This window comes from Eurosta solidaginis, chromosome 3 (assembly GCF_040869045.1).
Source record: "Eurosta solidaginis isolate ZX-2024a chromosome 3, ASM4086904v1, whole genome shotgun sequence".
NCBI lineage: Eukaryota > Metazoa > Arthropoda > Insecta > Diptera > Tephritidae > Eurosta > Eurosta solidaginis.
Window position 1 is genome coordinate 34,712,375 of NC_090321.1, and position 27,876 is coordinate 34,740,250.

The following is a 27,876-nucleotide window of genomic DNA, read 5'->3' on the forward strand; positions in this document are numbered from 1 at the left end:
TTTGGCCGTTAATATAAAATATTTTAAAATTTTATTGAGCTCAAGGCCGGTTTTCAATAAAACAAATAAATATGTTATTGTTTTAATTTATTTTTACTAAATATTTCGAATTCAGTCTGAATTCATCATTCAATACCGTTCTTGGACACTCTTGTTATTAAGAAAAACAATATGATCACTATGGATTGGTTTAAGAAGCCAACAGCATCCGGAAGACTCATCAACTTCAACTCGAAACACGAGAAGAAAATAATTATTAATACGGCCAACAACTTTGTGCGGCTGGTTCTGTCCATCAGCGACAAGATATACCGTAACAAAAACATAAAGATAATTCAAAAGACGTTAGAGGACAACAACTTCCACCTTAAATTATTAAAAAAACTGATTTATAACCACTATTTTCGACCTAGTGGTGAAAATGTGAGAGAAACATCGCAGGATAAAATATACAAATCAGCAACATATATCGCAGGGCTATCGGAAAGGATAAAATATTCGAACTTATATGATAAGGAAAACGTACGACTAGCCTTTACGTATGACAATACGCTCCGGTGCATTTTCAGCAATGTTAAGGATAAAATATCCAAATATGACAAGTCCGATGTGGTATACAAGATTCCTTGTAATGGCGACGGGTCTCACTTATGCCAGAAAGTATATGTAAGGACTACAAAATCTAAACTTAAGACAAGGATATCCGCTCACAAATCAAATATAAAATTAAGGAATAATTTTTCGGAAAACAAAACAGCTTTAACATCACATTGTAGAGATACAGGGCATTACCCGGACTTCGAAAATGTCACCGTCTTAGAAGAAGAGAAAAATTACAACAAAAGATTCATTTTAGAAATGTTACATATAGTATACACACCTAATGACAAGAAAATTAATTTCAAATCCGACACTTCTAATTGTGCATATGCATACCGCAACCTTATAAAAAACAACAGACACCCCTAATGCATTTTTCATAAACATATATGTACATATATGTAGGGATGTACATGCATATTTACACCATCGTCTTGGAGACAACAACACCAACGCTAGGATGATCAGCTTAATCGTTACTGTTTTGCCGTCTTATGTATTGATGTTTTCCAATATTTTTGTTTACAAAAACTGTTCTTTAGTTTGTTTATATTTTCTGTTTTATTATGTTAAATACCTTTGTTACATATAATTAGTATTAAACGATTTAGTCTTCTAATCACAGTTGAAGAAGTAAGTAGCGATGTTTTGTTTTAAAAATTTTTTGTTTGTGTATAAAAAAGGGCTTTTTTCGTTTTGTGTATTTCTAGCTCCTGATGATGAATTCAGACTGAATTTGAAATATTTAGTAAAAATAAATTAAAACAATAACATATTTATTTGTTTTATTGAAAACCGGCCTTGAGCTCAATAAAATTTTAAAATATTAAGCATTTACTAACATTTTGGTTACAATGTTGTTATAACAAGAAAACAGCTCGACGTCCTTTTGCTATGCTAAAAGTTTATTTGTACGTCCTGCAGTGTCATTTCGTTGTTTCTACATCTGCGTCAACTTAATGTCAGTTGAATTCAAGGTTGTCGAGGTGCTTTTCTATCTCCTCCGATTTTAGAGTGTTCTTTTTGATGTCTTTGAACTGATTGCTCATTTGAAATAGATACGCGAAATACCTTCCGAACCTGCAAATAAAAAATAAAGGCATACAAGGCACTATATACCTCCTTGGAGAATTAGGTCGAGCTTCTTTTCCGATTTGCATCGTGCAACTTAGGAATTTCTCTATAAGTTGTCGCGACGTGAATCATGAGTTTTAAGTCGACTGCCACACACCTTCCAAGGCCGAACCCGCTTAAAAAATTTTTTTAGTATTTAATGTTGATTTTCCAGAAAATGGAGCCCAAGACGTTTACCACATTCACTAGGTACGACCATTCACAAATTGCCATCAATATCCTCTAACGAGAGTCCGAGGAAATTTTCTGTTTCAGACAGGATGGACAAGAGAGATAAGGGCTTTAGAGGCGTTGGTTCCACATTGCAATTGAAAAAATGGTTGGTGCCATGTGGGAAAACGTTACATGCAAGACACACGTGGGGTATTTCTGAGTTGGCGAGTGCAGGGCGCGAGCAACGCAACATCACACATTTTGAAAACGATTTTTTTCAATTTTTCTTAGCTGGGTCGCCCATTGGCAATAGTTTAGCAAACGCTTCCTGCTTCTCACAGAAAATCCATATGGTGTTCTGAGCCGGCATTAATGGGAGCAGCGAATATGGGAGATAGCCGCATTCGGCAACAGTTTTGTACTTCATGTTTAATGACTACCTCCGAAATGGTATCTACTGATGAGATGCAGAGTGGGACACTCGGTAGCCATTCGTATACCAAAAGCGCTGCGAGGGAACAGAGTTAGAACTAGTACCGTCCCCCCATACAAAAGTTATATGCTATATCGGAACTAGAACGAGGTCTAACTTATAAGCATTTAACGACAGAAGGCAGTGTCCAGTATTATACCAATCGTGAACTTTGAGTTTTCTCTCTTTAGAGTTATGGGCAACTTTGTAAGTCCAATATCGTAGGATTTCCAGTCCCGCGCTTCTGCCCACGCCTTTCCTGCTTGATCGATCATATGCAACTTCTGTATTTTTTTATTTATTCCAAATTAACTGCGACATCTATTGTCGATTCATCGAGTTCTGCACCCTCTTTTGCAAACTCATCAGCCTCTTTGTTACCTTATTTTCCTTTGTGATCGAGAACCCAGCATTGATGTATGGTTCGGTCTCTTTAATCGTTCTTTGCATTCCAGAACACTTCCTTATGAAGTAAGTACTGTGTAAGCGTATTACCTTGATCGACGTCTGACTGGCAATATTGTATATTTATTGACGCGACAACAGCTTATGCACGCTTCGTCCTGAATTTCTGCTGCTTTATTCACGGCTACAATATTAACCTAAAATACACTGCAGTAATTTGGCAGCCTGAAGGATCTTCTTATTTTTGGTTCGCCATAGTAAAAAAAGAAGGCGTTGGGCTTCCGTTAAAACACCAAAAGAATGAAAGTAATTATTTTTTGTGGTACGGAAAGAAGCCTCAATTTTTTAAAATAAACTTTTTTCTCTCAGAAAATTCAAAACGTTAAACATTTTTAACAAAAATTTTATAATTTGCGGGTTAAGTGTTATTTCGAAACTTTGGCTGTTACATGCTGCGCCTAATAATAGGCAACAAGTATTTATTGTGCTCATGCAACATAAGCTTTCAAACTATTGATAGCAACAGTTTAGAAGACAGTGGAAATGGACAGTGGTGTTAATCTCAAAATAAATGTCTAAAGGATGTAACAACAGGAGGAGTTATGACAAAAAATGGATTACTTACATATTTGAGATATTTCTTTGTGTCAAATTGTAATATGAAAATTTCTTGCATGCTTTTGTAAGAAACTTATAATAAATAAATGTATGTATATATAATTTTTTTAATTTTTACTCACCACTTTAGTTCATAAATAAATAAAAAAAACACGCTTTATTCCTGTTTTGTAGGAGCCATTTAGATATATTCACTTTTTTATACATAAGCATGTTTGTTATAATTTTAAATATTTGTATGATTAAATAATTGAATTTTGTATTTAGTTCTTTTTTTATTTTCAATGACCTAGCGTAGATGTTAAAAGTTTATTCGCTTCCCAAAATGGTCTTATTTCTGGAATTCGCGGGAGGAGACATTTGTTTTGCTTATAAGTAGATGTGTACCTTTTTAAAATTGTATGTATATGTTTATATAGTTTTTTAATTTTTATTATAATATATGTTTTGTTAGATTTTAATAATTTCTTTTTTTTTTTTTGCTTTAAATATGTATTTAAGATATATATATAATTGTTACTCGCACCTGCATATGTATATTTTTTTTTGTATATTTTTGTAAGTTAATTTGAAGAAAATTGCAATTTTGTTATATTCTTAGACTAAAAGTAAATACTTTGTATGTGTGTATATATAGAGGTATGTATATTATTTAAATTAAACACATATACACATGTAACATGCTTGTTTAACTATTTTTTGTTTTTTTCTAGCTTTATTCAATTATTTGATTTAATGTTTGCTGTGTTCAAATATTATACTTATTATTATTTATTGACCTCATCAGACTTTAAATTGTCGCAAGGATATTTATTTTTTATTTATTTGTTTTGTATGTTTCGTTTTGCCTCGTTTTTTTCATGCTTTAAATTCAATAAATACGTACACATATGCATATTTGTTATTGTCTTCAGTTACATTTATAGTGCTTAGTTTTCTTAAATTTCTTATTTATTTTTTTCTCATTAATGTTTCTCAAACTTTTTATAAAGTAGGTATTTCATTTTTTTAACTTAAATGTTTGTTAAATATGTAGATATGTATGTATATTTAATAACATTTCGAATTAAAACATTTGTCAAAATTTTTTTATATAACTTTGGTGATACATATAACACATAAATACAATAAACGATTACATATTTATAGCCAAAATGATTGCATGCAATTTTTTTTGTTTAATTTTTGTGTGTTATTTTTTGCTTCTGATATTTTTTGCAACTTGCCACAGTAAGCAATAATTCAATTTTTTTCAAGTTTTAGTAAATTTTGTTAGCAATAAATTTCTTTTGATTAATATAATTATAATTTTGTTTTTTTAATTTGCACATATTTTCGAGATTCATTGTCCATTTGAGCAGCTCTTTAATTTTTAAACTTGCTTGTTTTTTTTATTTATTGTCCTCACAAGAATATTCTCAACTAATTTTTTTTTACTACTTCGAACTTTTGATCTTTAATAAGTTATAGCAAGTTTAGTTCTAGACAACGGTTTAGCTATAATAAGCATTGAAATTAGTCAAATTAAATGCCAGCGTTTCATGTTTATGACAAAAAGCAATTTCCTTCAAATCTGATTCTAATATAAATCGCTTTCCAGAACAACACCGTATATGGTTTTAACTACACCACTTAAAATTTTTTTTTAATACTTAATTTTACAGAATTATTGTCATTCTAGTATCGCTTGGTTGTTTTTTTAAACATCCCAAGGCTTTTATTGTCTTCTACGCAGTATTGTCTTAATGTCATATTCATCATATATTATGCATGTTTTTTCCTTTTGAAATATACTGAACTTTTTCTCAAAGTTTCCATTTAATTCTTTTTTCTGGCCTCACATGGCCTTTTACTTTATTCTTAGCGTCTTTATCTATATTTTACTTCCAAACACAATTTTGGTTCTCATACAGCCCAATTCTAAATAGTTTTTTCTCATTTTCATATAATTTTTTATGAATATGAGGAAAACTCCACGTGTAATGAGAACTCAAAACTATTATGTGTTCTACAAAGAGAATTTAAGAAAGAAGACCTGTTGAATAGGTCTGTTTTTACATTTTATTGTTTTATCATTTATTTAATTTTTTTTAATTTTGTTTTGTATTTTATTATTATTATTATTATATATTTGTTTGATATTCTTGTTTTTATTAAACTCTTTCTTTCAGCAACTCGAAGTAAGTCCGTCAAGCGGACTGCGCCTATCAAATTTTTGTTTGCGTTCGTCTTTCCTATCTTTCGAAACGAAATGCTCTTATCTAGGTTTTCAAGAAAAACTAAAAGTAAAAAAGTAAATACAAATATACAAAAGGTCTTCAGTGTTTGTCAAATAGCCTCTTATGTGCCTTTTTTCAAAAGTGTAGAAATTTATATAAAAAATCAAGAGAAATAATTTTATAAAAAATTTTTAGAATACTGTCTCGTGTTTATTGATTTTTGATACAAAATAAAAATGTTCATAAATTTTTGATATTTTATTTGTTTTTTTTTCAAAAATTTTAAAATTATTAAAAAATTTGTAAAAATAATTTTATAAATTTTTTGTGTGTAGTTTTTCTACGAAAATATATAGCGTTGAATAAAATATATCTCATGATTATTTTATTTTTAATACAAGCAAAAATGCTTATAATTTCTTAATATTTTTTTGAAAAATTAAAGTTCAAAATCTTGCAGCACAAAAAAATATAAAATTATAAAAAATGTTGAAAGAAACAAACAAAAAATTATAATTAAAAGAAATAAGTGTTTCGAAATAAGTTGCTCTATTTTTTCTATTGGAATGTTAAATTAACGTAGTAGAGTTTAATTATTGAAATTTTTTGAGGTTTTAAAATATTTATAATAAAATGTAAGAAATAAAATTGTGTTTAATGTTTTGTAGAACCCAGGTTAAGCATGCTTAAGTCAATGCAAGAATCGCATAGAAAAATTCCCGGTTTTAAATTAAAAAAAAAGAAATATATATATATAAATTTTCGATATTTTTATTTTTAAATCCAGTTGGTTTTTGTTTTTAGTGTTAATTAATAAAAAAAGTTTAAATTTAAGGATTTCACAAAAAATATTCTCAGTTAAAAAAAAATACAATTTTGGCTTTTTTTATTTTAAAATAGAGCTAATTGCTTTTTTGTTTTATTAAATTAAATTAGCAAAACACTTTGTTAAATAAACAAGCTTTCAAAATTTTGTTTTATCCAAAAAATGATTTATTTTGTTTTTGTTTTTGTTTTATAAAATCAACTTAAATTCAATTGAAACGCGTTTTTATAATTCAAAACACGTTTTATGGCACAATACCTTTTTATTATTAAAAAAAATCAAAATTAAAATTTTTAAGGTCTATTTTTTTTTAATAATTGTCATCATACCTACTCACGTATGGAAGGACCTAAGGTCCTAAATTTTTTTATTTACTATTATAGTGTTGTGTAAATTGTTTTTCAATAAATTCATTTTTAACGGAGCATAGTTAGGGTTTTTGAAGACATGTAATAATTTTGAGCAGATATCTTCATCGGATATGTACAATAAATATAAGATTTTATAGATTTTGGTTGTTTTTTTTTTAATTTAAATAAAAAACATTGTATAAAGAACCAAAATTTCAAACAATTATATAATAATTAAATACAAGAATAAATACAAAGAAAATAAAAGAAGGAAAGTAAATAAAAACAATTTCAAATTAGCGCTGAATATAAATATTAATTATAAATTAAGAAAAATTTTAATTGAACCAAAAAATAATAATATTAAAACTAAATATAAACTTTATAAACATAAAAACCGAATTGTAAAAAATTTGAAAAATTATGTGAAAATGTATAAATAAACAAAAAAAAAAAAAAAAACTGAACAAATATAACTTTATAAAAAATATATAAATATTCAAAATAAATAAAAATGGTTACAAGTTATGAATTTGTAAGCAAAACAAAAAGAACAAAAATATATATATGTATTGTAAAAAATTATAAAAAATTTAAGAATTGAAGATATATAAAAATTAAAAAAAAAAATTATAAAAAATACAGCAATTACTAAAAATTATAGCTCTAAGTTTACGTCCTAAATAAAAACTATTTTAAAATAAAAATTTTCTAAATTAGCTTATTTTTTTTATTTGTCTGCGAGATATTTTCTTACTTGTTATGTTGTAATTTTTTTAGTATTTCATTATATATATTTCTTTTATTTTTTCGAATAATTATTTTAGATATGTTCAGTTAGAGAATATGTATGTGCATTGAATAAATATAGATATATATGAAAATGAAAAGATAATTCGAAAATAACACAATTATTTCTCACTCAATTATATATTGAATAATTGTAAATAGTTTTTTTTTAATATCGTATAATTTTTAGACTGCCTTTTTGATATGCCACACTTTTTAATAGTATCTAACAACCACCTGTTAATTTAAATATAAAAATAGAAGTAATATTTAAAATAAAAATAATAAAATAATTGTAATTGCTTTTATCCCCTTGGCATACTCTATAGCAAAGGAGTTAAGAGACATTTTTTTTTTATATTTTAAAAAAACAGCGATTTTTTTTGATGTATATTCATTTCTAGATCTCAATATATATATTATCGCAACATAGAAAATTGCAATAACTCTATCGCGCATGCTCCATTAGTAGGCCAAGTTCCAGGTAGTGTTACCTGATAGTTTTCCAAATTGCGCCCTTTTTAAATGAGACTGGCCTCTTCTTTGTTATCTATTGTGCTTAATTTTATCCCTAGTAGGGTTTTCAGAAGCCTTTTTGGTGTCGACCGTCCTTAACTGGATATATATACGATATGCTCGAGAAATACCTCAAAGTACTAGCCGAATTATCTCGCGGACGATCATTAAAGAAACTAGAGTCAAAGCTACCATGAAAATAAATTTTGAGGTCTTGTTGATAGCACAAAGAGTTTTTTTGAACTCCAAGTAAGTTACGCTATGCTTCAGACTGAAACTATGTTTCTCCGGAAACATTTATTTTCAAAATTTAGACCAATTCAAATAGAGTGAGCTGTCTGTCCACATATTTTCACTATCAAAATCAATATGACACTATATCCCTGTTTGGGATAGAGTATACATTCTATAAAATGGTTTTTTTTTTTTTCAAAGACGTATAGTTTTTTTTTTCAAATAAAGAACGCATTTCAGGCACAGTTAAGTTTAACAAAAATGCCTCAAAAAATACATTATTTAAATTTTTCGAAATGCATCAAAATAAAATAAATTTCGCTGGGAAACACGCCACGAAGAATATTTTATTTTAAATAATTTAATAATAATAAAATGTCTTCTTTTAATGAAAAGATAAAAATAAAGTACGCCTGCTTTTTTTTTTATCGAAAACGCAAAATTAATTTGTTTGCTTTCTCTCTCAACTATTTATTCCTGAAGTGCCACTAATTTTTTATCATTTATGTTATCGCCTAATGACTGCGCAATTCCCAACTCACAACTAAAGCCTACTTTACAGCGCTTTCCTGGTTACGCCACATTTTGTGACTGAAAAAAAAGATCGTTCTATAGAGAAGATCTATCTGTCGCTGGTGGCGCTATATTGAAAGGTGTAGCTATTTTACTACGTTGGATAAGCCATGATGATTGCACAATCTAGCATTTGGATAGAAGCAAGTAATTTATGTGCCGATTAGCTTAAAAAATTAGCCTAAATGTATGCTATATTATTCACCACTTACGCTTCATATACCGGTTATCTACCATACACTCAACATCCGCGAAAATTTTTCTTTGAACTTTTTAATACAATGATGAACTTCTGAAACTCAACAAGAGATTTTTTAAAATCTTTAGTTATTAAGACTTGCTTATTTTGTATTCGATAATATTCATTGCCGAGCTATGCAAAGCATTCCTTAAAATGTGCTTCCATTCGCGACCAACTTATTTGCATTTTGACATTTTTTTTATATAAACAGAACAAGCAACTTTGATTCTTGCTTATTAAATAAATTCCCGGAGGTCCTAAAAGTATGCACAATTTCTTAAGTAAGCTTTCAGAGAAACATAGTTTAGTTTGAGAGCGGAATTCTTTCTGACACATTGCTATGCTAAAATTTTTTGAATTCAAGAAGCACACAAACGCGCTTGAAGTATCTTTTATGTTTCAATCTTTCTAAAGTTTGTACTATTAACATTTTACTCTTGAATACAAAAAACAAAAATTATTAAGCTCGCTTGCCATATAATCCCTAGGGATTCTAAAAGTGTGCTTAATTTTTCTGTTCGTGTTTTTCAGATATTTAAGTTTCATAGAGAGGAACAAGAAGAAGCCTAAAATTCTTAGTATAGTAAAGGTAAAAGCGCCGTAAAAATGGCAAGCGATTCTTAAAGTATGCCAAACTTTCTCTACACTTCGAGAGTTTCGACCTTGAGTTAAAGACGAGGAAAAATTATGGTCTCCGACCACTTAATCCCTAGGGATTTTAAATGAATGCAAAGTTCGCTGTATTGCTAATCTGAATTTAATTATTTCCGTTTGTTTTAAAATTCACAATGTTTAAATTTTTCGCAGTCAAGAAAAAGAACTAGGAGAAGCATAAAATTCTTTATTAAGTAAAGCCAAAAAGCACCTAGAAATATGCTTCACTCAAAAACAGCATTAAAATCCATTTCGAAAAAAAAATTGGCTAAAGATTGCGCACTGTTATCGGGTTTCGCCTTCAGAAAGAAGAACAAGAGGAAGCTAGGACAGAAGAGTTCAAATCAATTTAAAGCGTGCTGTCGCTGCAGCGACACCTAACAGAGCTACATTTTTTGGATTCAAATCAAACAGTTGCAAGATATCCTAAAAGTATGCAACATTTTCTCAACACTTCTAGAATTGTGTTCTTGAGTTCAAGATTAAGGAATTAATAAAGTTCTCTCACCACTTAAGCGCTAGGGATTCCGCAATAATGCTGAGTTCCTGAAAATCAGAACTTAATTAAGATATGTTTGTTTTTACAGTTCATATTGTGTCGATTTTTCGCAGACAAGGAAAAGAGCTAGAAAAAAAATTAGCTCTTTAAAAAGTAAAGCCAAAAAGTACCTGAAAGTATGCTACATTCTAGAAGAATGTGAAGAAATAGCATTTAAATCTATTTCGAAAAAATGTTTAAGCTTTCGTACGGTGCCGTTTTTCGCATTCAGGAAGAAGAACAAGGAGGAAGCATGCCGTTTTTGTGACTGTAAAGTTCATAGCAGCTAAAAATGTGCTACATTTTAAAAATTTCATCTTAGAGAAGTGCAGAACAACATTATTTGGATTCAAATAGAAGAATTTTAAAATATCCTAAAGGTGTGCAAAACTTTCGCAACATTCGAGAATAATTTGAAGAAACAGCATTAAAACTCTTTGGAAAAAATTGCAAGGAATCCCAAAAGTATGCTGAAAAATAAAAAAAATCACAGAAAGTATGCTTCGTTTTTTTTTTTTAATTTTGATTTTACAAATATAGACTTGAGCTTAACTTTTTTGTTTCTTTTGGTATTTTATTACAAGTCAACCAATAATCTTCCTTGCTATAGAGTAAAAACAAAGAGCTTTCGTAGGTTTTATTAATTTTTATTTCTAACGTTTTGTTGAGGGCTTGCGATCATTTGTCATTTCGACTATTTATTGTCAATTTACTTTATTAAGAAGAGTTTTGATATTTTTGAAATTCATATACAATTATTGTCATTTCAACTTAAAATAGAAAATGTAAAGATTAACTTATTATGTATATGTATATATGTATTTAGTTGCACATGTTTTTTTTTATTTAAAATTTTCATTCTTTTTTTTTCTTGCTTCAAAAATTTTGCAACTACTTTTGCTAATCTAAATATTTATTTTTTGTATTTTTGTATTTTTATTATAATTATTGTCATATGTTACTAGATTGTTATATATAATTTCATTTATTTCTGTTTTTTATTTTTGATTTTTTTCGACATATAATTTTTTTCATTCCTGTTCATATAGCATTTTTTCCATTAAATTCCATTTCCGGTCGACGAAAACTGCTGCGATGCATTGCCGTTATACGCGGTGGTGTACCCCAATGACGTTGTCTGCCTAGGCTGCTCGTTGATGATGCTCCAGCGCCCGTTCGCAATTGTGCACGATACGCACTTTTTTGATTGATATATTTTTTATTTTTACCATTCGTATAATAATTATTACTCGCCATTGTTGAAGCATAAGCGATTGGTGGTCGATTGAACGTTATTGGCAGCGAATTGGTCATTATGCTATTGACATTTTCATTATTATTTGTATAAGCATTGAAGTATTTTTTGAATAGACGACCGCGTATACCAGCAGCACCGCCCCAATGTACTACAGGGCGATAGGGTAGATAACAGCGTTTACAAACGGACGCGATGGGTTGAAGCAGTCGCTCTTGTTGGGGGTAATATTCGACCTGTTCACATTTTGTGGTTGTAGTTGTTGTTTTTGTTAAAAAGAAGAAGAAATAAATGCAATTTGAACAAATATATAGTCATTGATTAGAAACGCTTAATTGTTAGTATGTATGTATGCATGTATGTATGTATATTAGACCGTATCAAAAAAAAATTTCGTGGTAAACTCCCATAACTTTAGTAGATTTAAGAGACAGCTGCGAAGAAATTTTAAATAAAATTTTTGGAAAAACTTTTTTTATCTAAAATATTTGTAACACACTGATAAAATAACTCATATTGATCGATTTTAATTTAAATAGTTTTTTTTTAAGTTCAAGTCACAGAAAATGCTAAATTTTTTCTGCATATTTTAATGAGATAAAGTGCAAATTTTAAGTGCTTTGAAAATCGCAATGAGATTTCAGAATTTATCTTCTTTAATATACAAAAGCGTTCATGCGTTATGTACCTACAAAAGTTTGGCCTACATCGTGAGACAAAGAACAAAAAATATTTAGAAAACTAAAAATTTAGCACACCTAATTTTTGATTTAAAAAAGTGAAGCTTTTCTGATTTTTTTTTTAATATTTTAGATCAAAGAAACGAAAATAATTTTGAAATAGAGTTTGAAAATTAAAGTGTAAAATTTTTTTTGTAATTAAAAAAAAAAAAACTAAAAAAATTTAATATTTTTTTATATATTTCTTTTTTCTAAAATTATATTTTATTAAACTCGGTTTGAGTTATAATTCAGTTTTCTTTTCCATGTATTTCGCTTTCTAAAAGTTGACCTACATAAGAGAAAAAATATTTAAAAAATGAAATAAATAAAAAATAGAAAACATTTAAGGTGCTACAACACTGCGTAACCTGATTAATAATATAATTATGTGAATATTTTCGTAATTAATTTTTATATATTTTAAATTTAAAAGCTTAGTTTTAAAAGAGTAGTTTGGATTTTTTATACAATTAAAAATTTTTTTTTATTTATATATATATATATTTTTTTTTATTTTCCGTTTTCCAGAGAATGTAAATGTAAATGCTTCATTTTGTTTTGTTGATTTTGCGACAAGGTGGATAATTGATAGAATTTTGCCATCTTCAGTGTGATTTTTCTTTCTTACGCTTAGGTAATATCGATTAATTAGTTACATTTTCGGTGGAAGTTTTGTTTAAGTTTTATTTTAGTTATTATTATTTTTTATTAAGTTTTAAAAGAGTTTGAAACAGAAAGTTCTTTTTAAATTGTTTTTAAATAAAAGGTTTGAAATTTTTTAAATTTTAAATTTACTCAATTTTGTTTATTTCATATTTTTGAAAAACAGATGTCATTTGTTTTATTTTTCAAAAAATTTATTAATACTTCATAAAGTTTTAGATAAAAATGTTGGTCTCTGTTAAAACTTGAAATCAGGTTTCGAATACTTTTAAACTAAAAATATTTATAGATTTTTTTTAATTTTACTCGCCATAGTCATTTATATGATATTGTTTTATATTCCGAAATTTCTATTCTTGAAAAAGTTGGAAAATTTTTGATATTTACTTATTAAAATTTTTATTAAACAAAAAGCTTTGAAAATTGAAAATTTTATAAAATTTTGTTTTTAGTTAGACCTCTTATTGATATAATTTTTTTTTACTTTCCATAATTTTTCAAAAAAACTTTCGAAGACATATGAAAAGGAAAATATGTTTCTTAAATTAAAAAAAAATAAATATTTTTGAAATATTTTAAATCAAAAACCCGTAAGGACAGTAAATGTAACCCTTTAAGACTTATGCTGAATAAATATTTATAAATCACTCAAAATTTGCACTTTAATTTGCTTCAAAACTTCGGTTCGGTGAAAAGCTACTTCCAAAATTATTTCCAGGAGATGTATGGCGAGTTTTTTCGAAACGGTCTAATGTATGTTTTTCAGTTTGTAAGTGTTGACAGTTACTATGCAAACTACACAAGTGATTAAGTATAGATATAAGTTAAAGTCTTTACATTATTACACGCACAATTTATTAGCGTAAGCATTATATGTTGTTGCTTTGTTTCACACGTACACATACAGCCACAAATAAACTACATACCAAAAAATTTAAATTATTTTAGTAAAATAAAACGACTCATTCTTATACATACAATATTTATTTACATAAATGGCAAAGTAGATAAATAGCAAGAAAAGGCGTATTTTAAAAAAGACGTATTTCTTACAAATTTTTCGAAAAGTTTTTTGCCCAAAATTGTGTGCCAAAATCTTTTAAACCTCAAAACTTGGTGATAATTTCAAAACTATAAAGAGAGAGAGAGAGAGAGAGAGCGAAAATCAGCTACACTAAGCATGTGTTCTGAAACTGTTACACCCAAGGGGGTCTAGTTTGGTCAAAAAAAAGTTATTACTATCGCCAAGTTTTGTGTCTTTTTTTGGTGCATGCAAAAGTGGGATACCCGTAATATCTTTTTTTGAAACAATATTTGCCGAGACCTAATAGAAGTCAAATTGGTGTCTTCATGAGGGCAATTCTTGAGTTTTTAAATTATTCTGAAAGCTTTTTCGTAGGAACGCCCTGTACATTTTAATTCAACTCTGCTTGATAAAACCCTGTTTTTTCCCCTCAAAGCGGGACCTTGACTTGTGGAGGGGCACATGCCTATGAAAAATTGAGATATACCTCTCTGCTGATCAGCCGCTCAACGGCCCTATCTGATGTAGTCAATGTCAATATTTCTTGAGCGTATAGCAAGGCGCAAGTAATAAGGTTCATTTCTATTTGCGATACCGGAATTTTCGGGATTTCATATGGCAGTCCTCTGATTCCGGGCTTTGACCTCAGATTGAGATATTTTAAAATATTTTTTCTTTATTTCTTGGCTCGCAAATGTGGTGCAATTTTCTTTGGAAAGTCAATCTACAATTTGTCTCACAAGTCAAAAAAAAGTTTGGTTTGATTTGAAAAAAGTTTAATTTGACTAAAAAAAGTTTTGTTGGATTTGAAACAAGATTCAACTTAAAAAAGTTTCATTTGGCTTAAAAAGGGTTTCATTAGGTTTGGGAATAAAAAATTCATTGGATTTAAAAAAAAAAATTTTTTTTTTTTAAGTTTCATTTAATTTCAAAATTAATTTCCTTTTTGATTTTTTTAGCATCCAATATATTTTTCCAACTGTATACATAGAACACATCTAGCAAATTTGTGGTTTTTAAAAGTAATTCATAATTAATTAAACTTAATAAACTTGATAGGCATGGATGGATTACTCTTAGTAGTGCATATTTTTTTTAAGAATTCATCAGTGTTGAAGATCTGTGATTGACTTTCTTTTCAGGCGCGTGAAATTAGTTGGTCTTGCTGACAGAGCTAGAATGAATGGGTTGGGGTGAGTTAGAAACCTCGTGTTGTATGAAATAGCATACTTTATGATTTCTTCAGCTATTGTTGGAACCTTTAGATCCCGGTATAGCTGGTTGTTAGTAACATAGTAGGGTGCATTTACAATCATTCTAAGAGTTTTCGAATGGACTCTTTGGAGAATTTCTATGTTTGAGTTTGCTGAAGTTCCCCACAGTTGTATTCCATATGTCCAAATGGGTTTTATGATGGCTGAGTAAAGCAGGATTGTTATCAACTGATAATTGTGAATTTCGGTTCATAAGCCAATACAGACTTCTTAGTTTGATACCAAGGGCTTTTCTTTGTTGAATATGTGGCTCCTCCAAGTTAATGTTCTGTCGAGGTGCATACCAAAGGTACTTTGTTTCGTCGCTTTGTGGTATATTAATATTGTTGAGTTTAACGTGTGGGCAAGTGTTACGTCTGGTAGTAAACGTCACTTGAACGGATTTTGATTCATTAGATTTGAACCTTTTTGATTTCAAACAAGTTTCATATGCCTTGAAAAAACTTTAACTTGACTTGATAAAAGTTTCATTTGATTAGGAAAGTTTCATTCCATTTGTAAAAATTTAATTTTATATCAAAAATGTTTCGTTTGATTCTAAAAATGATTTTTTTTTTGATTTGAAACAAGTTTCATTTGGTTCGAAAAAGTTTCATTTAATTTGAAAAAATGTCATTTAGCTTGATAAAAGTTTCATTTAACTGGAAAAAAGTTTCATTTGGTTTAAAAAAGTTTTATTTGATTTGCAAAAGGTTTTACTTTATTTAAACTAAGTTTGATTTGACTTTTTAAAAGTTCTATCTGGTTTGAAGAAAGTTTCATTTGACTTGAAAAAAGTTTCTTTTAACTTGAAAAAAGTGTGTTTTAACTTCGAAAAAGTTTAATTTCGTTAAAATTTAAATTGATGTAAGAAAATGCATTTGATTTGAAAAAATTTCATTTAATTCTCGCAAAATTTCATATCATTTAAAAAAAGGCAAAAATTCGGAAAAATTTTCGTTGCTTTGGAAAAATTTTCACGTTAGTTGAAATAGGTTTTATTTAGGTTAAAAGAAAATTCATTTCTTTTTAAAAAAGTTTCCTTCGATTTGAAAAAGTTCCATCCGACTTGCCCTCTATTGGAAATGTAAAATAAAAAGATATTATTTCAAAAAACCGCTTACTGCTTTATCAGAAAGTGATGTGTCTCACGATTTCCTAAAATGTTCGTCTGCATAACGTCGAAGTCATTGAAGGCAACCATTTCCTAGCTGTAAGCTCAAATACCAAAAATTGGAAACTTTTTAACGGTGCGCAAATTTGCGAAAAATTTAATGTTTTTTTGCTGTCTGACTACTTTCTGAATTTTGACTTCTGAAATTTGACATCTGAAATATGGCTTCTTAATTTTGACTTCTGAAATTTGATTTCTGAATATTGATTTCTGAATTTTTGTTTCAGAATTTTGACTTTCTGAAAAAAGGGTTCTCTGAAAAAATGTGTTTACGAATTTTTTTTTTTTCTGAATTTATGGCGGGAACCATCCCCGACAATCATCAAACTTCATTTTGCAAGGTGAAACTGATTATTTTAGTATTCGCATTCAATATATTTCTAAAAATTTTTTAATTGCTGTAGAAAAGTGTAAAGCCAATGGGGTAACAAAGTCACATCTACCCCTAGTTACCCTATAAATTTATTTATTTTTAACGCCTTTGTATTATTATCACACATCAGTCATGTAAATGCATAAAAGGAATACATTAACAAATTTTGTAATAATAGCAATCTTTTTCTATAAATATCCTCACTAGCACATTGTAGCATTACGAAATGCAATCTAACCACCTTTCAGCCAACGCAAAATCTAAAAACAGAAATTACACAAATCATAATTTTCATTGTGTAATATTGCTGTTACATTAAAGTAAGGCACGTTTGTTCATGGACAAAGTTAATGTGATAAATGAATAAATATTTGCATTAATTTTTTGTCTAGGCAGAGATCAAACGATTTAGGGACAAAACAAAGTGTGTTGAATTTAAATGAATTATACTGAAGTTAAAAGGACCATTGAATTCGCAGTTACAGCAGCGAATAAAAACATTACAGTGAAGATTTTTATAAAAAGAAAATTTGTTAATATATATTTATTTAAAATTTTAAGAAAAAATTTCTATGAGTCATAACTATGCAAACCAATTCGAGAGTATTTTTCGAAAATTTATAATTTTTAATACAGATTTCTCTGAAGGTTTTTGAGTATGCAGTTTTAAAGCCCAATCAATTTAAGTTTAACAAAGTACAAGTTATAGGTCTGTCAAGTTTGCTCTAATTTTTCAGTTTATCTTTTTTTAAGTTGTTTTAGATTTTCCTCAATACTAAGTGAGAACAGTTTTTTTTTTCATATGGAAGAAAATCTAAAATATCCAGCAGCGAAAAACCTGTCAAAAATCAATACGAACTTTGAGACAGATATAACATGCTAAACTAGAATTGATTGGGCTTAAAATCTGCCTAGTCAAAACAAGTTTAGAGATATCCATATATAAATTGCGAATTTTTTTTTCAAATTTTCGAACCTTTCCGAAAACGATTGTTTTGCATCATTTCAGTTAAAAAATTAATAGAAGTTTTTTCTAAGAATATGGAAAATAAAAAAGAAGTACTTAATAGACGGAGTTTTCTAAAAATTGCCAACGTTGTTTTTTTGTTCGCTGCTGGTGGCTAGGTGATTTTTAAAATTAACATTTTTGTTTTTTATTTAAAAAAGTTTAGATCCAGAGATAAGGCCATGCTTGTTTAAAGCTCTCCGGCTCTGTTAATCCGAATATCAAGTCGGATGTTTAACCTACTCTAAGCTTTCGAGGTATTCTTTTATAAAGGTACGAAAAAATATGTTTTTCGGCTGCACTTAGCACGTAATTTCGCCACGAAATCAAATTTTCATTAAAAGTCTACATACGCCGTTAGAAAGTCTAGTCATTTCGCTCACAAAAGGTTTGTGTTAAACTTTTTCCGATATCATTTTTTGATGTATTGATGTTCATCATTTCGCACCCTAAATTCGTATTACTGTACACTGGAGAATTATTCTGTAGCATACTTTAGGACTTTCATACGTTAAGTTTGCAGTTGTGTAGCAGATGATTTAGTCTATCTTATCTGAACTGTTTAAATTCGCTAGTTTAATGTAATTTCAAATAAGCGACTGACGTGCCGTAAAGTATAATTCAAGTTTGCAAAAACAAAATTGGTTTGAAGAAAATATCGCGGATCTAATACACTTTAAGGGAAAAATGTTTGAAGTCTTGAAAGGAGAATACAATACATTAAAAATACTCTGTGAGTAAAAAGTTGTACTTTCAAAGAATATATACTTTTTTTAATTCAATCTCAAGTATGAATATCTCGAAAACCAGAATCAGTTTATAAAACGGGGCTTTGAATTGAGTTTAAGCACACCTTCAGAAAAGTATAGGTTCAATTTTGAGTCTAAAATTGGTCGACCTATGTAATTTACAGACATTTGTAGATTTTACAAAGCGTAACATTTCCAACATAACTTGTCTTAATTTTTTTTTTAATTTAATTATTTATTCATCAGCAACTAAATAAATTCCTGAAGCAAATGAAATGCAAAAAGATAATCTCCAAAACTGCACACAATTTAATTTATACTCACTTCAAGCGCGCCTTTGTTAATAACTCAGCTAAACTGGCAGAAAATTCGCTAAAACCATTCCGGACAGGAAATGATTACACAGATGTAAGTTTAAAATTACCGCCAAAAAGTATGCAACGCCTACTTTCCAGCAATCAACTATTGTAAACAGCTTGCGGATATCATTTACTCATGCCGCCACAACCAAGAAGTCAATGTCATAGATCCGCTTTGTAATTAACTGCAGCTCAACTGCATGTTGGCAGTGAACTTTTTACAAAGCGAAAGGAAGAAGTAGAAAATATAAAAGAAAAATAAAGTACGTGCTGCGCTAACTTTGTGGGAACCCTATCCGTCAAAAGCCAAAGTAGTCAGGAAACATTCTAGTTCGTTGACTAGAATTTTGTAGGGTTATACGCACTAGTCAGCTTTTGAATAGTTCTTTGACTATAATTTTGTGGTGTTATACATACTGGTTATTATTTGAAGAAATTATTAGACTAGAACTTCGTCTGTCGGACTTGAGGAAAAGCGCGAGTGCTTTTTGTAGCCAATTTGCATTGCATATTTCAGTTTAAAATGCTAGATATCGTCCAAATCAACGGGCACATAAACACAAGCATAACGAGTCGACCCTCACCGTTACCTCAACTGAGGTTAAAGAAGCGATTGAAAGGCCAAGTCTTCCATATCAATAGTCCCAGCCGGAAAACCTATGCCGATGCCAAAACACCTTGACCATGAAGGCATCATCAGCCTAGCACGTTTTTTCTACTTGTCGTTAAGAGCCTTTGCCATTAGAGAATAACGGGGAATGGCAAGGATAAACACACTACCAAAGACCGGAAACCCAGCCAGTATCTGCCGATTTTATATCTTCAGTCTGCCGTTAAAACCGTTATGATTACCTCAATTAAATGAAATTCTTTGGTTATCCAGCCACCAGCATGACTTTCCTAAAGTGTATATCACTACCACCGTTTTAAACTCCATTAAAACTCATCGTAGGACGGTGCTAGTGTAGCTTGGTCTATTTTGACACAGTCAACCATGACTCATTCGTTGCTTTTCCGATAGATAGATAAATAATTTATTGAGAATTGCAGTGCGACCATTGGTCTATTGTGCCCTTACATCCTTCACAGTACCCCAAATAAACCGACTTCATTGATAAACCCTAGCAGTTCTCTTGGCTTGAGAGATTTAATAAGTAAATATGCTGGCCTTGGTGAGCCCATAAAATTATCCCTGCGTCTTGATATTGCGTCACATTCCACGAGGATATGGTCCGTCGTCTCCACTGATCGATCACCAAATCGGCGTGTATTATTCCGTTAATTTTTAGTTTTTATATAATTTATATACGTATCTTTATTAAAATTTATAAATATTATTAAGAATTCATGAGCTTAATACCATTTTCACACAGAAACTTAATCGAATCGCAGTTCTATTTAATGAAATAGTTAAGTTTCCCTTTTCGTACAGGGCTTTTTGCTTCATTAAGCGAACATCTGTCAGCAGCCCCAAAAAAATATTTCGTTTTTACAAAAAATAGGTAAAATGGAAAGCAGCCGTTTCCTTTTTATACTCAGTTGAGCAGAGCTCACAGAGTATATTAACTTTGATTGGATAACGGTTGGTTGTACAGGTATAAAGGAATCGAGATATATATAGACTTCCATATATCAAAATCATCTGTATCGAAAAAAAATTTAATTGAGCCATGTCCGGCCGTTAACACGATAACTTGAGTAAATTTTGAGATATCTTGATGAAATTTGGTATGTAGGTTCCTGGGCACTCATCTCAGATGACTGTTTAGAATGAACGATATCGGACTATAACCACGCCCACTTTTTCGATATCGAAAATTTCAAAAAATCGAAAAAGTGCGATAATTCATTACCAAAGACGGATAAAGCGATGAAACTTGGTAGGTGAGTTGAACTTATGACGCAGAATAGAAATTTTTTAAAATTTTGGACAATGTGCGTGGTACCGCCCACTTTTAAAAGAAAGTAATTTAGAAGTTTTGAAAGCTGTAATTTGGCAGTCGTTGAAGATATCTTGATGAAATTTGGCAGGAACGTTACTCCTATTACTATATGTATGCTTAATAAAAATTATCAAAATCGGAGAACGACCACGCCCACTTTAAAAAAAAAAATTTTAAGTCAAATTTTAACAAAAAATGTAATATCTTTACAGTATATAAGTAAATTATGTCAACATTTAACTCCATTAATGATATGGTGCAACAAAATGCAAAAATAAAAGAAAATTTCAAAATGGGCGTGGCTCCGCCCTTTTTATTTAATTTGTTTAGGATACTTTTAATGCCATAAGTCGACCAAAAATTTACCAATCCTTGTGAAATTTGGTAGGGGCTTAGCTTGCCATAAGTCGACCAAAAATTTACCAATCCTTGTGAAATTTGGTAGGGGCTTAGCTTCTGGGACGGTAACTTATTCCTGTGAAGAAGGGTGAAATCGGTTGAAGCCACGCCCAGTTTTTATACATAGGCGACCGTCTGTCCTTCCGCTCGGCCGTTAACACGATAACTTGAGCAAAAATCGATATATCTTTACTAAAATAAGTTCACGTACTTATTTGAACTCACTTTGTATTGGTATAAAAAATGGCCGAAATCCGAATATGACCACGCCCACTTTTTCGATATCGAATATTATCGAAAACGAAAAAAATGCTATAATTCTATACCAAATACGAAAAAGGGGATGAAACATGGTATTTGGATTGGTTTATTGACGCAAAATATAACTTTAGAAAAAAACTTTGTAAAATGAAATGAAAAAGTTCCGCAGGGCGAAATAAAAAACCCTTGAAATCTTGGCAGGAATACTGTTCGTGGTATTATATATATAATCACCCTGGTCCACATTTTGGTCAATGTATGGAAAACGCCTTCACATATACAACTACCACCACTCCCTTTTAAAAGCCTCATTAATACCTATAATTTGATACCCATATCGCACAAACACATTCTAGAGTCACCCCTGGTCCACCTTTATGGCATTATATCGAAAAGGTGCCCACCTATAGAACTAAGCCCCACGCCCTTTAAAAATACTCATTAACACCTTTCATTTGATACCAATATCGTTGAAAACAAATTCTAGAGTCACCCCTGGTACACCTTTATGCCGATATCTCGAAAAGGCGCCCACTTATAGAACTGAGGCCCACTTCTTTTTAAAATACTAATTAACACCTTTCATTTGACACTCATTTCGTACAAACAAATTCTAGAGTCACCCCTGGTCTTCCTTTATGCCGATATCTCGAAAAGGCGTCCACTTATAGAACTGAGGCCCACTCCCTTTTAAAATACTCATTATCTCCTTTCGTTTGATACCCATATTGTACAGACGTATTCTGGAGTCAACCCTGGCCCACCTTTATAACGATATCTCGAAAAAACGTCCACCTATAGAACTAAGGCCCACGCACTTTTAGATAATCATAAACACCTTTCATTTGATACACATGTCATACAAACACATTCCAGGGTTACCCTAGGTTCATTTTCCTCCAGGGTGATTTTCCCTTATTTTGTCTCCATATCCCTCAACTGAGTATGTAATGTTCGGTTACACCCGAACTTAGCCTTCCTTACTTGTGTTAACTATAAATACAATCAAAATAAAATGCATGCGCAACTACCCGTATGTGTTGCACCTAACAAAATATGTGCCTATTTTCGAAAAGGCCTTATTATCTTTTGCAGGAAATGCAGCGAAAATTAAATTTTGAATTTTTTCGTGTTTTTCTTTTTTTCGTAAATTTTTGAAAATAATTTATTTTTGATTGTCATTTGTTACATTGACGATAAAATGCGAAGTACCAAGCAAAATCGATTGGATTTTTCACTCGATTCATTTTCAAAAAAACCAATGAACTATTTCAGAAGCTCAACGGAATCGTAACTATTACGATGAATATCCTTGATCGAAGGCACCTGGAAACGCTCCAGCAAGATATCCAACACAGAATGGCAATCCTAAAAGAGGATGTGAATGAACTTATTCGCGCCTGCCAGATGGATAAGGCTGACATCGTCAATAGCAACCTTTTAAGCAAAGAGGAAGTAAACCAGCTTGTTAGTGATATCGACGTTCTCGCATACACCAACGCCATTGAAGCCATTGAGTATGGCAAGCCATCGATCTACACCAACAGAACACTCCTCCTTGCCTAAGGTTACCGGAAGCCATATTTACACACCTCATGGCACGACCAAACATCCAAGGTGGTCATCGAATAGATCTGCGATACAATTCAATTCTGACCAACAAATTTTCGACATATGGCATTAGAGAACATTGCCTGCAGTTTTCTTCAGATATGGTCTGCGATCGAAAATTTTGCATTTGTTACCAGAAACGGGCTGCCTGGCATGCCTTGTCAAGTGGGGAAACACAAGATGTACCTATTCCACATACAATGAATCCACGGTAGAAGTCATTAAGGAGGATACAATATTCCTCGACAATTTCATCGGCGCCGTAGGTTCAGGTAAATATATTGTCTTTCTTAACGGTTTTTTATCCTTCAGATAGACAACGAGACCATTGTAATAAACAACAAAACATTATCGAACACTAGTGTGTCAGGAGTTCAGGTGCTTCCACCAACGTTGACCAGCGTCACGAATCGGAGCATGGCATTAAACCTCAACCTCGTACACGGAATAACAGTGGCCAACATAAAACTGCTTAAATACCTTAAGGCCAAGACCAACTGGGTTGCGCTTACTGAAGGATCAATGTTATTGGTACTTATGCTATTCATTTGGTGCATTTGTAAGATCACAGCAATGATACTCTTACCTGAAATAAACATTGCAAATCGGCTAAGTCGGAGAAGCCAAAATCCTTCTTTGCCAACTAATCCGCGGGACGCATATCTTTAAAGGGGGAGGAATTAACACGCTGGCGGCACCCAACATGTTGCATTCCCACAGTCCAGAAATACACGTGCCGCTGTGTCAGCACAAATATTGTTCCCATATAAATTGCAACCCAACTCCCTCGTCAAGGTCAAGCTCATTTCACCATAACGCGCAATAGCATATCATACTTATTACCTCTGGCTAATATTAATTGTAGCCGCAATGCGGTAGACGTTGCGTCAGCAAATTCTAAGTCACACGATTATGAAATAAGGAAATTGCAGAAGTGCACATTCCTGCAATGCACGAAGCCCGTGGGAAGTCAAGGCCAAGGTAGCTAGCATGCGGACGGCGCATGGGTCTGGCTACAGAATGTAGCTGCGCAAAATGTTATAAAAGGAAGCAGCAGATCATGCAGGGGGGTTCTTATACTAAATACTATCGTACTGTATCGAATATTAAAGCAATAAAATTGTTTAACTTTTACTTGCAATGCTTCTTTCTTGTTTTTGTATCCAGGGCACGTTGGCCCTTTAATTTTTTTTAGTGTAAGGATTCTTGATCCTTTAACTTATATATATATATATATGTATATACATATTTTTATGTATATGAAATATAATGAATAAAATGAATTTGAGCTAATTTATAAATTTTCAAGTAATTTTTCTATCCAAATGCGACTAGTATATTAACTAGTAGGATGCTGATGCAAATACCGACTAGTATTTCAACTGGTGCTACAATGATGCATAGACTGAGTAGAGTATGCCAACTGACTGGTATGTTGATGTTGAATACACTAACTAGTATGTAAATTGGTATGATATTGATGTATATAATAACTAGTATGCCATCTGGTATAATGCTGGCGCAAAGACTGTCTAGTATTTTAATTGGTATGACCCTGATGGGTATGCTGACTAGTATGGCATCTGGTAAGATGTTGGTGTATATAACGACTAGTTTGTCAATTGGTATAATGCTGATGCAGAGACTGGCAATTTATATTTCGTAGGACATCGCCATGTTAAAAATACCAGTTGCTAATATGGAAAAATTACAGAACTCATACTAGTTAGGATTTTCTGCAAACTAGTATTCTTCTAATATACAACTAGTTGGTTTGACTGCAGGGAAGGTGAGCAAAAAAGAAAAGGATAAAAAAAATGAATATATTGCAAAAAGTGTCAATAATTCTAAGTTTAAAATTAAAAAAAATCTGATTTATTTTCAAGTTGTAAAGCAAGAGAGAGTGAAAACGCGCAAAATTTTAATGCTGAACGATTTTGTTGGTTGAACAAATTAAAATTTAATTGAATTACGATACAATAATAGGTAGCGCTATTGCTAATGATGCGATGTGGGTTTCTTTTTTTCCGTGAAAAAGTTCTACAAGAAATACTTTGTCGAAAAGTTTGCTATGACACAAGTCATACTTGACAGCTGTTGTGTATTACAAGAAGCTTTTTGTTAATGCAGTGATTCCTGAAAGTTCTTAACATTTTACGCGAATATGAAGTGAAAAATAAAATATTACCGTAAAAAAAAATGTAAGAAGGGATAACCTCCGAAGAGATTTTAGGCCGAGCTTCTCTTCCAATTTGCGTCGTGCTCCTCTTGATTTTTCCTGCAAATTGGCGGGACGGGACCTACTTGTTGTATGCCGACTCCGAGCGGCATCTGCAAGGCAGATAATTTTTCACTGAGAGCTTTTCATGGCAGAAATACGCTCGGAGTGTTTGGCAAATACTGCCGAGGGGCGACCCCGCTTAGAAAAAATCTCTACTAATTGAAAAAACTTGTTTCTAAAATTTTGATGTTTCTTTACCCAGGGTGTGAAACCAATATCTTCGTTGTGTATGGCGGAGCACGCTACCGCCGTATTACCCTACCGTATGGGATATTTTGATGAAACTTGTCTCAGGACAATAAAGGTGTGGTGTGTCATTTTCAGTGTCAGTTTGTTTTTTTTTTTTTTTTGGGTATATACACACAAATATTTTATAAATGATTCAAAAGATGTTCAGAATTGATACCTAAAATAACCCAAAGTGATCTTGTAAATGGCCTTAAATGTCTTCGAAAAGGTCTCGTATAGACTGCAAAAATTGTCCTAAAATGAACCCGAAACGCTGCCTAAAATTAAGCGAAGCAGTCTCGCAAATATTCGTAAGTTGTCCCGAGATGTTACCTTAAATAATATAAGCGTGATCCTGAAACAGTACCGAAATTGTTTTGAAATAATCCAAAATTAATTTCAAAACTTCTGCAAAGTGAGCCCGTAACGATGCCAAAAATGTCACAAGGTCGAGATGATTCCGGAAAAGTCGCTAAGTGATTTGGTAACAGTCTCAAAAATAGTTTCAAAATAGTATCGAAATGATCTAAAAGTTGTCCCGATATGTTGCCTAAAATAGTTCCGAAATGCTCTTAAAATTGTACGAAAGAGATGGCGAAATAGTCTCGAAATTCTTCCGATAATAGTCCCGAAGTCATTCTTTGACCACTACTAAATGGTTTCAAAGTAGTTTCGAAATGGTGTATAAGTTATCCCGAAATGATACCTAAAATAATCCCGAAGTACTCCCAAAATTGTTCCAAAGCGGTTCCGAAATAATCTAGAAACGATTCTGAAAATAATCCCAAAGTGATTCTGTAACTGTCCTTAAATGGTTTCGAACTAGTTTCTAAATGATTGATAAGTTGTCCCGAAATGATATTTTAAATAACTCCGAAGTGATCTAAAGTCGTTTCAAATAATACATACATGATAACATAACATAATTATTTCGAAAAAATCCCCGAAGCGATCCTGAAATGAATTTTTAACTCCACTGAAATGGTTTCACAAAAGTACCCAAATAATCCATAAGCTAGCGCAAAGTGATACCTAAAATAATCACTTCGAGGATCCTGAAATCGTTGCAAAATGGTTCCGAAAAAGTCTCGAACTAATTTTTAAAATAATCTGGAAGTGATATTGAAAAGATCCTGAATTCTGCGATCCTGTAACTCTAGATCCAGACACCGTCATGTAATATTATCTATAATGATCCCGCAGGTATCCTAAAATTGTTCGAAATTGTTTCCGAAATAGTCTTGCACTAATTTCGAAAACAATCCCGGAGTGATCCTGATGATGATGATGAACCGATCTTATCGGTGCCAACAAATCATGGATGTAGATGCTGAATTCGATTAAATAAAAAAATTAACGATCTTTTTAAACAGAAAAAAATTATTACCAAATAATTTCAAATATTTTAGGTTTTTTTTCCACTTGCAGTTTTAAATGCAGCTCATATAGCAAGAAATCCAGTTAATATCTGACAAATTTAATACAAAATAAAATCAAAATAAAAACGTCAAAATAACTCGTGGAAAGGATCCCTCACGTAACTCCTTCACTGCCTTTGGTTTTGCAGCACTTATTGCATAATTTTAGGCGCACTTTTATTTAAGTATAAGCCTAAAACTAATTATAATAGATAATAACATAAACTTTTATCTTCACCCTCATCGGTCAGCCCAGCATATTTTCTTTTGGTTTCACAGACAAAATTCGCGTTGACGCATTCAAGCAAAACCTAGAACAATTTTCGAAACAATTTAACAAATATCCATGACAATAATTGTCACATTCCGCACAAAAGAAAAAAAATATTGAACAAAAAATATGTAAAAACTTTCCAACACAAGTATTTGTATAATTGTATTAGAATTACATGCCAATCAAGAAAAAATAACAATACACGTGCACAACCTACGGTATATGTTAATACTAGGGATGCCAATCTCGGGATACCGAAAACTTAAAATACCGAAATAAGTAAGACTGGCTTTTTAAGGGGAACGTTGAGTGAGAAATGACAAATTATGAAAAATGTGATAACAGTTTAAAGTTATTTTAACTATTACGTAAATTTTTACAACCTGTTTCAAATTATCCCACAGTGAGTGGAGTGGTGAAATGCATGTTCAATCTAAATAAATCATGTTGAGCCCTCTAAATGTAATAAAAATTTTCCACCATTTTACTTTTTTACGTATTGATATTACAACTCCAGGGGAAGTGTCCTTGTTTTAAATTCACGACATGAATTTTGGAGAA

At 31.0% G+C, this 27,876-nt stretch overlaps 1 protein-coding gene across 2 annotated transcripts in view; it reads right to left on the reverse strand.

Moving 5' to 3' along the window:
- Window positions 1-3,538: 3,538 nt before the first annotated feature.
- Window positions 3,539-27,876, reverse strand: part of Nplp1 (Neuropeptide-like precursor 1) — a 123,120-nt gene continuing 98,782 nt past the window's right edge. For both annotated transcript variants that reach the window (XM_067771385.1, XM_067771384.1), the window contains one exon: window positions 3,539-11,813. In XM_067771385.1, coding sequence (XP_067627486.1) covers window positions 11,364-11,813 — 450 coding nt within the window. In that variant the 3' untranslated portion in view covers window positions 3,539-11,363. The remainder of the gene's footprint in view (window positions 11,814-27,876) is intronic.